General features: G+C 43.8%; 2 protein-coding genes across 2 annotated transcripts; both read right to left on the bottom strand.

Annotated features, from left to right (window-relative positions):
* Window positions 1-1,537: 1,537 nt before the first annotated feature.
* LOC141812596 (beta-carotene hydroxylase 2, chloroplastic-like) lies at window positions 1,538-3,343 on the bottom strand. Its single transcript, XM_074700607.1, has 5 exons — window positions 2,731-3,343; window positions 2,370-2,636; window positions 2,151-2,276; window positions 2,009-2,065; window positions 1,538-1,851 (listed from the first exon to the last, which is right to left on the bottom strand). The coding sequence occupies exons 1-5, from the start codon at window positions 3,091-3,093 to the stop codon at window positions 1,792-1,794; spliced, it is 873 nt and encodes a 290-aa protein (XP_074556708.1). The 5' UTR covers window positions 3,094-3,343; the 3' UTR covers window positions 1,538-1,791.
* Window positions 3,344-7,404: 4,061 nt separating this feature from the next.
* Window positions 7,405-10,012, bottom strand: LOC141812523 (putative polygalacturonase). Its single transcript, XM_074700513.1, has 6 exons — window positions 9,909-10,012; window positions 9,446-9,820; window positions 8,745-8,865; window positions 8,496-8,670; window positions 8,360-8,430; window positions 7,405-8,266 (listed from the first exon to the last, which is right to left on the bottom strand). The coding sequence occupies exons 1-6, from the start codon at window positions 9,936-9,938 to the stop codon at window positions 7,557-7,559; spliced, it is 1,482 nt and encodes a 493-aa protein (XP_074556614.1). The 5' UTR covers window positions 9,939-10,012; the 3' UTR covers window positions 7,405-7,556.
* Window positions 10,013-10,565: the final 553 nt, after the last annotated feature.

Raw genomic sequence — 10,565 nt, 5'->3', positions numbered from 1 at the left:
TTGGTAGAAAAAATCATACGCGTGTATATTTATTAAACTATAAACAAATCTAGATTTTACCTAAATTCTCTAAACAACTAGGATTAGAGAAAGAGATGAATGAAAGAAGACATGAAAATGAACAATCATTTCAAAGAAAAACATAGCAATATTGTGTTTAAAAGTCTTCTACTCTATGTTTTAGATCTTTTGTCATAACATTTGATAGCGACCTTTGTACGACTTAAACCCTTATCAGATAGATAGATTAAGATGGAATTTTATTACTTTCTAAACTCTAAAGCCAACTAAAACACTCAACTTGCATTTTATAACATTTAATTTTATCATGACTAATCTTATATCACTTTTTTTTTCAATATTATCTGATGTGATACTTTAGACTCAACTCATGGTTAGATTTCAAATTTGAATCATTGGAGCTCAAGTGATTGTTGGCACAATTATATCCTAAGTGTTCGGTTTTGATTTTGATGTTTGTATAAAATGTTAGGTTTTTAGATTTTGCATGGTAATTTGATATATATGTTTGAATTGTGCATGGATTTACAAGATATACATGGAATTTGAAGTTTATGTCTTGATGAGGTTGAGATGATATGGATGATGATTTGGTACAATCAAGGCGACACGTCGTCTAATGATATGAAAGTTCAGACACTACAAAAATATAGGTTATTAGCAATGAATTTTAACGATGAAATTTTTTCGTTGTTAATTGGTGATGAATTTTGTGATAAAATATTATTTCGTCACTAATTGACGATGAATTTGGTGATAAAAAGAATTTAGCTGTGGAATTAGCAATATATAAATTTCGTCGTTAAATTTATTTTTGTCACAAAAGTTATCGTAATTTGGCAACGAATCACGAATTCATTGCCAAATTGGCGACGAATATGCATTCGTCGCCAAGAACCCTAATTTAGTCACGCACGATCCCAGTTTTCTTTCCCTGCTATTTATCAAGACCATTCTCTACTATGATGGACTATTTTCCCTACTTTTGATGTGATATTTCCGCTCCGCTTCCTAGCTGACCTAGGTACGCGCATACACACTCGCACCTACCTGTCTCATTTTTTACATTTCATCCCTGTTCCTCTACTCCATCCCCTATCGACGATGGACTGGATGTAGCTAAGTCATGGTACTGGCTAACCTCCATTCTAACCCTCTATCCCCTCTTTAAAATCTTGCAAAATATTAATCGCTATCTTCTTTCGGTTGCCCATGGACCCGTGTGACTTTATCAACACAGGAATCAAGTGTCTGCTGATTCAAAGGAGGCGATCTCAAACATAAACAATATCTACATCAACTATAAATAATGAAACACTTGCCTAAAAAGTATATATTCTCTTCAAAATAACGCGTAGCTCTTTGTTTCACACCATCTGACGCGCACCTACGCTACAAAGATCCAGTAGAAACTTTATGCTAGCAATCCTGCATCATTCGTAAATCTCGGATATCTCACACGATCGATGTCATAGTATCAGATATATAGTAGGTCAGGGCTTAACTTATATGATGATGAGATTCTCAGAAATCAACCCTTGTCCAATCTTATAATTGTACTAGATCTGTACAGCAACTTTACGCTAACAATCGTCCACGATAAGGTGAAGGGATAAGATCACTATGCGACGTCATAATTGTACCACTACAAATTAACAGCAACTATAGTGACAAGTGTCCAATGATCTCAACCGATCGAGCAACATACAGATATAACATTAAAAAGACACACCGATCGACTTCTTTCAGTTTTAGGTGCCGGAGAGCATATTAATTCCTCCTGCTGATCTCCTTTTCCAGTTCCTCCAATCCATCCACCTCTTCCAGCTCCTGCAATTATATTAGATCGGGTTAGAGATCGATGTGCCAAGAGCAGTAATTAATATTGCATTGTCCTCCATCGATCTTAGCTTCCTTCTCGCGGTGCATGTTTGATGTTTCACACAAATTATTGTATGCACGGGACGTGGACTCACTGCTCACTCACCTTCGGGCCCAGGAACAGGCCGTAGGGCACCCCTCCAAACTTGTGCATGTGATGGATCTGCCACAGTCCCCGACCAATAATCAAGTTAAAAGCTGCAATATCCAATTAATGGCGATCGACGTACCGGCGAGGAGGTAGGTACCTGGTGGGCGGCGGCGACGCGGCGGAAGTAGGGCACGTTGGCGATTGGGCCCACCGGAAACCGGCGGTGGACCAGCCCGTCGTGGACGAACATGTAGGCGATTCCGAACATCGTGAGCCCCAGGCCCTGCATGAGTCGATGATCGAGTATATTTCCCGCGTTGAGTTCGGATTGGCAGAGGTTAATTTAGTGAATTTGGCGGTCGGTTTGGTTTCTTACGGCGCCGAAGCAGAGGCCGGGGAAGAGGCCGCGGTGGAGGAAGCCGTAGGCCAGGAGGAAGATGGCGGGGACGGCGTTGATGACGGCGAATACGTCGTTGAGCTCGAAGGGGCCGTCGCGCGGGCGGTGGTGCGACTCGTGCATGGGCCACAGCGACGCGTGCCACAGCGCCCGGTGCGCCCACCGCGCCCACAACTCCATTCCTACCGCTGCGCCCACGGAAAGAGCGAACGTCCCCAGCATCTCCGTCGCCGGAACCTCTCCTCCCTGCAAAATCAATCCGCTGGTATTAACTGAATTCATTAAAAATGGGGGGAAACGAATTACGAGAAGAATCGAAGTTGGGGACACAGCAGTCGACCTCCATTTGCCAGGTGAAGCGGTAGTAGACGGCCGCGACCGCCATGGAGGTGATGCCGAGACTGGACATCACGGCCGCGATCAGGTATGTCCTCCGCTCCGCCTCTTTCCTCGCCTTCCTCTCCGCCGCCGACGAGAGGCGCAGCTCCTCTGTTTCTTTTGACTCACTTTCCCCATCGTTGGCCTGATCATCAGCCACCCCCTTGGGCACAAAGCAGATCGAGCTGTGTCGCCGACGTAGGCAGGGGTGCAGCGTGAAAGCTCTGCCGCAGGAAACCCGAGCAGGGAGCGGCCGGAAGAGGAGGAAGCCGTAGCCGGGGGCTCCGGGAGGCAAGCGGCAGGGGATTGTAGTGGTGGCCGCCATGTTGTCGTCCCTCAGCTTTCAAATTTTGGTCGGTTCCGTCGTCGTGAAGCGATCGAGTGGACAAGAGAGACGTGAGATCGATCGGCACGGCGGTGCCTGCGTGAAACGGTGCAATATAATGGCAAGTGCGAATTGTGTATGTTCAATGAAGCCAGGAGAAGATGCATATATCACAGGCATGAAGATCAAATATAAAACTTACGTAAAGCATATATCTCTGACGCACCAATCTTAAAAATATTTTTATTAATTTTATTGATGCGGGTGTCGTGAAGTACGTGGCTTCCCTCGGGATAAAAATGAGTCAATGGAAGGTCTCGACCGATGTGGTAAGATGGTAAAAGTTAAAAGTCATTATAAAAGTCAAAAGTAATGCGAAGGTCAAGGTCTGAGTCAATGTGGTAAGACGGGTCAACACGGACTCAATCCTACCATAGTGGGATATTTGTCACCTTGGGCTCAGACTGTACTTGGACGCAGTATGGGCTCAGTCTTGGGTTCGACTTGTGTCCCCTGAAGCCATCTCGGCCATCCGAGTTGTCTTGTCTTAGCCATCCTAATTGTTTTGTCTTGGTCAGCCTTGTCTCAGCCACCTAGTCGTTTCGTCTCGATCGCTCCGTCTCATCCTGGGTTCCACATTCACATCTTCGGTGAACTGCTATCTTACATGACCTGCTAAAGGAGTAACGTGAATATTCTCACGGACATGCAGTAGTCTGAGGACGTATAGACAGTTACAAGGTTGTCAGACACGGTCCCCTCGGATGCCCCTCTTTCTACACATAAGGCGAAATGAAAATGGTTGTTGGATCTGATCCCCTTTGTAGGTTGTTATAAGGGTTCTATCACATTCGACGTGGAGATGTCGGGAGCCAGGGATGGATTCAAGAAAATGAGATAGACTGGACTTTGGGTGCAGAAGGGGTGGGCTAAGTAAAAAAAAAAATTACAAAAAAAACCAATATAATCTAATTTTTTTTTAAAAACTTTTTTACAATAAATAAAAAAATCTTTGGGTTGAGCTAGAGCATAGGATAACCCTTAAGAAGATCCGTCCCTGCCAGGAGCAAGCTATAAAAGGTTTAGCCCACTGCCTTATTCTAGGTTTGACTCTGAAAACTCTGCTAGTATTATCTTCTTTCCCATCCACATTTCATTATCTTGCTCAGAACTCTAACTTAAGCGTTAAAGTAGTCTGTCGGGATTCGACGGCACCAATCTAACCTCTCTTTGAAGTGTATTTTAGGTTTTGATCATCTCTCGCATCCTAGCTCATCCAGAAGGTTGTCTACGTCGGACTGCTCGTTGACTGGTGGCTTAACTATATGTAATTTTTGGCCGGAATAGTTATAATATTTGCATGACAATATAAACGCACCCATTTAGTTATAATATTTATTTGTTTAGTCTCCTAGTTACTCATTTCGATCGTTCAAGGTTAGTTGAGCAATATAGATTTATCAAATACTTGTGGTAAATGAGTGTTCAAGAGACTATAGTTTAAAAAAAAGGTATAATTGAACTCTTAGAACCTTAAAGAAGGTATCCACTGTGAAACATTGTCTTTGAGTTTGGAACCACTAAGCACTTATTATGACTAACTGTTTCACTGATTATATGCAATGAGAAATAGAAAGTATAATTAACCATATTCCAACACTATAACATATTCTCCAAACTTTTTTGAATTGCTGAAAGCACATGAAACCTAACCAAAGTGGTCATTAGAAATGCTCCTCCCCAAATAAGTCGATCATGTATAAATGAGTACTCTTTCTACTCTTTTGAACTAGTTCACTCCTAAACGGAACCACACATTAAATAAAAAAACTACAAGCTTTTGGAATTATGTTAAATCACCATCAGGTACCCTTTCATGATCTTGTCATCTCTCCACATTTTACACATCTCGAATGCACTTTCTTTGATGAGCTCATATTTGCATTTTTTGTGTTCCTTCATTCTCTTGCTTGTGACTCTTAGAATTTCAACAGAGACATAGACAATAATTAATGTGATATTTCCATGGAATATTGTTGGAGAAATGGATAAAAGCTACTCCAATGAAAAAGTATAATAGACAAATTCAAAGTAAATAAATGGATTTCTATTGACTAATTACATCATATCACGATAATGTATGTAAATGCAAGGCATAATTCATAATCTTGTATATACGATCGAATTCCAAAACATTGGCAAAGATATATCTTTAGATAAATTAAAGCCAGTCAGATTCAATGCACCAGTTGGCCACCCACCATCCCCACTTAGATTAATTTCTACCTGTAGATTGGACTGCTGGCTGGCAAGAGGAAATTAAACACGTGGAGGTTGGCAACACGAGTACGCCCGTTCATCTCACGCTTTATTCTCGGAGCAATTTGTGCGTTGGAGACTCCCACACGTTGACGCTTGTGAATTCTCGTCTCCAGTCTCGTATTGTCAATTCGTCGGCCCACTAAGTGAGTGTAACTCTTGGCGGCTTCTTCCTTCGAGTCGCCGTTCGAGTCCTTCCTCTTTCTCCTCGCTGTCGGTTCACAGTGAGCAACGTTTCAGATGATGATTGGAGGCACCTGCTGGTGCCTGCACAGCACGCATCCAACGCCACATGGAACGTTTGAAAACATGTAAAGTGCTGGGGCTGGCAGGCAGGCAGGCCGCCCGTTGTTAGTTAACACTTAATACGACGAGCCGCGAGAGAGAATAATTATATTCCCGTGGAACTTGGTCTTCAACTAATGCAACGTAACGTCAATCATGGACGAGCCGCGAGAATTCCAATCCTGCTAAATTGGTCTTCAACTAATGCAACGTAACGTCAATCATGGCTGCGGTAGGTTTGTCTTGGACCAAAGGGCGGAAGACTAAACGATGCAACAAACAGAGAGTACGTGCCCTGAAGCGTGCCAAATTGGATAGAGATATCAGATTCCATTAGGTAGGATTTTAGATTTGGATACGGGGACGGATAAGATTTGATATTTTTCTTTGCTAATGTTTAGAAATAAACATCACTTTAATATTGTACTATATTTTTTTTTAAAAAAAATAATAAATCTCAATTAGTGTCATTGACTACCCTGAGAGTGACTGATCTGACCCTACGAAAGTTTTTCATCGGCCACCAGGGTAAATCGGCCAACCCAGACGTCCGATATCCTTTGATTGCGCTCTCTATTTGAAGAAAAATTTCTATAAATACGTCGTAGTTAGGGATCGAACTGCGGGTGCATGGGTGACAACCTGAATGTACCTACTATCCGCGACACCATGTCCCGAGGACTCAAAAATTATAATGAGTAAACTTTTTATAATGACCGACCCCACCACTGAAACGAGCCCATATGAGAAAATTCCCTAGTGATTTTTTGAAGTGACACTATGTTGATAGTACTAGTCAACAAATATATATTGTTAAGATTTGAATCTATGTTGATAAGAAATCTACTGTTGAAACAACACCTCAGCCAACAAATACATATTGCTAAATACTGTTGAATCGTACAACACCTCAGTCAACAAATACATGTTGTTAAGAGGATTTGAATCCGAAATCTCAAACAACACATGTCTCCATATTTATCACTTGGGATAAGACGCCTCAATGTTATTAATTAACATTCAAAGTTATTATCGAATGAGAAATAAATTAGTAATTTGATAAAATAAAAAAATTATTAGTATTTCGATGGATATAAAGATAATACTGATGTAGATATGAATGAATATAATAAATAAAGATGAGGTCGGAAGATATAAAATTCGATTCAAATATTGTGCCCATTTTGCAGTTTGCTCTGTTTTTCTTCTTTTAAGGATTTTTAGGAAGGAAAAATAGAAGAAAGAAGAGATGGACAATTGACTGCTCTTAATTCGTATAGTAAAGTTACGGATGAATCCGATCTTAATAAATGTTTTGCATAAAGGTTAATTGTTGTTAGCGTAAATTTAGAATAATATTATTGATTAATTTAACTTTTGGAACACGAAGTGAAGGCATACGATAGAGGAGATTTAATTTATTCCGGGTCTTATTGGCTTGGAGTTTTTAAATGACAAGTAGTAATGTAAATACTATCTTAAGTGATCTGAGCTTCATACTTGATTACTATGCTATAACTTATGTAGGTTGTCTCAGGATATAATTAAGTTGGTTATGACAGAATAAATTTACTGAAGTAGGCAAAGATGAAATCTCGACGAAACTGAAGCAATGTCTTCTTCCATCGTGGTCAATTACAACTTCTCAATTTACTTTCTCACAGATGATCGTGAGAATCGACCTGTAAAACTGTTGAGATGACGGATTCCATCTTTCAACAATGTAGGTTATTTTATAGGAAATTGAAATGTGGGAAAATTCATAGACATGAACATCAACTTGATGTTTCCTAAGCCCATTACTAATCAGATGATTGCAAGTAAACAAAGTCCGAGGCGATGGCAATTGATCCTCCATCTCACGGATTGATTCTCTGATACGAACACTGCTCCAATGCAACGTAATCCACAGCTAAAATATCCTCAGGAAACGGGCAAGACGACGCCTCATCTGTCGTCTGTGCTTGAAGCTCAACGCACGGCGGCGGACTCACGTCGCTGAACACAGTACCCTCCACGTCGGTGCAGTTCCATATCGGCTTCTTCGACTTGATCACCTCCGCCGTCACATTCGAGATGCATATCCCCGTGAAGGGAGCGCCCGGAATGCCCTCCAACTTCGCCACCATCGTCACGTTCTCCGCCACCACGTCGCTGTAGCTGATCCCCTCCACCACGGGGACGGCGCCGGGGTCGAACCCGTCGTCCGGGTGCTGCCCGTAGCCGCCGGTCATCCAGAACACCCACTTCATGGTGTGCAGGCTCATCCTCCTCACGAAGACGTCCCTCACGTAGGCGCCCCTTCCGATGGCGGTCTTGATTCGGACGCCGGACTCGGAGTCGATGGCCGTGATGTCCTCTGCTCGCACGTCTTGGATGCCGCCCGACATCTCGCTGCCGAGCGCGATGACGGCGCTGGTCGGAGAGATGCACGTCAGCCTGCGTATCATGATGTGCTGGCTTGGCATATTGACTCGGATCCCGTACTCGTCCCAGCCGCTCTTGATGGCGATGCAATCATCTCCGGAGACGATGTAACAGTCTTCGATACGGACATTGGAACAGGAATCTGTGAAACAGAAACAGAGACGATTGCATTGCAGCATCGATCGATCTTCAACTGAATTCTACACAACTTCAGAGTAAAAACAAATGAAAATACCTGGATTTATTCCATCTGTATTTGGCGAGTTGACTGGTGCCAGAATCGTGACGGCGGACACAATAACATCACTGCGCAGTAAAAAATACATGTTTGTTTTGAAAATCTAAAACCTGGAAAAAGAATGATCAGCGACCTGCTATACACCGGATGGAGATTCCAAGACGGAGAGTCGACCAATGTGATATTGGAAATCAGGACTTGATTGGAGTACATGATCTCGATGAGGTATCCGCGAGTGAAACTCAGTTCTTTGCTGTGGAACTTATCCCACCAAGTTTGCCCCTGGCCATCGATGGTCCCATTGTCCCCTGGAATCGAAAGCAAATTTATCAGAGAAGTTATCTGATCGGGAACTATGAAAGAGTTTGTTTGTTATCGTTACCTGTGATTACCACGTCAGTTAGATTATATCCCGTGATGAGATTACTGTATCTGCCACCATCTAGGTCTCTCCCTCTTCCATAGGACGGCAAGGGATCAATGATCGGCCATTCATCGATATCCTGTAAACTATCTTGTACTGTTAGACATCTGCCAGAAGAACAGCACAACAACAAGAACTTTAGTTGAAATTTTCTCTGATAGACATTCCAAATTCCTTCCCCTTTCTGTATAAAAGAGTGAGGACATATCACTACAAGTATTAACAGAAAGTGAACGAGTTAGTTATGATGACCAACAGACTTATAGAAGAGGATAAGGATTTGAATCCTGATCGATAACAGACAATATCTTCTGCGTCTTGATCAATTGCAGTTTCTCGATTTATCTCGTCACAAATGGTCGTGGAACCGACCGTGTCAAACCGCTAAGGTGAGAAATTTTAGAAGAAAGTGCACGACCAAATAGATGTGATTACTTTTATCCTGACCGTCCACTTGGCAAACTTCTAAAGCGAACGGTCTGGATGCAAGGATCGAAACACTGTCGCAACCAACCACTACTTCACTATATCACAAAGCATTAGACAAGCGACTAACAACCCGTGACCGACCAGAGATTAAGCAAATCCAAAAATAATAATAATAATAAAATTAAAATTAAAAAGAAAAAAGAAAAAAAAAGAGGGCGGCCTGAACCGACCTGAGTGGCGAGGATGACGGCGTCGCGGTGGAGGAAGAGGGTGAAATGGCTGGTGAGATTAAAGGGCCCGGTGAGCCACCGCCCCGCCGGAACCACCAGCATCGCGCCGCCTTCGCAGGCGACCTGGCTGAGGCCAGACACGGCGGCCGCGAAGGCCGCCGTGTTGGACGTCACGCCGTCTCCGACCCCGCCGAAGTCCGTGAGGCTGGCGACATGCGCACGGCAACCCCCCGCCCCTGTCGCCGCGTAGTTGATCACCTCCTCCGCCGGCGTCCCGCCGCCGCCGCCCCGCCGGTGGTGGCGGTGCGAGCGGCATTCCGCGTCGCCTAAAAGCGCCGCTGCCACCGCCGCGAACAAGACTAGAATCTTCGACGCCTGCGCATGTCAATTGGGAGCAAAAAGATCTTTCTTTTTTAGAGGGGGAAAAATGAAAAGAAACAAGGATGAAGAAAGGAATAGCTACATGGAAGAATCTCGGAAGCGAGCGCTCCATCGCGAAACCGTCGAAGGGAGCAGCGCAGAGCAGGTTGCTTTCAGGTTCCCGATTAATATAGTACGATTAGCCGTTTCCCCTCGTTTCCCTGACCTTACAAGTGAAGTTAATGCGGCCAAACTCCAGGCACTCGCTTTCACATACGCGACTGCGAGGGGAGGAAAGTGAAGCGGAAACTTGCGCCGGAGAAAGCTGCGTAAATTGCTGCAAACTGAGTTGCAGTAATCGGACAGAGTTCAACTGGTTTTCACTATAATTCAATTCGAATGATGCGTAAAATTCAGTCCACTGACATCCCTGAGCAGAGTGAGCGTGGCTGTGGGCATTCTAATGGCCAAATTTGGGCGTGCTTGCACAGATTAACACTGGGCAAATGTGCAGTTGTACCTAATCTACCACGATCCCGGACCCTTGTAGCACGTTACCAGCCACTTGGTCAGCCTGCGATTGAGCGTGAGCCACTCACCGGGCCCGCCACGTTCTGGGTTGAGGTCGAGGATGCACGCCGCGGGTGGCGAACCGCACAAATGAGCACCACCCACAGCCGCACCTTGCACTGTCCTAAAGTAGTCAGGCTGGCAGTAGTTGGGTCGGTCTCCCAACGAGAGGAGACAAATTTTAAAAAGG

Source organism: Curcuma longa, chromosome 19, assembly GCF_044706935.1.
Source record: "Curcuma longa cultivar G26 ecotype Majalengka, Jawa Barat chromosome 19, ITB_CL_G26_1.1, whole genome shotgun sequence".
NCBI lineage: Eukaryota > Viridiplantae > Streptophyta > Magnoliopsida > Zingiberales > Zingiberaceae > Curcuma > Curcuma longa.
Note: the sequence above shows the minus strand (reverse complement) of the source record. Positions and strands in the feature narration are given on the sequence as shown.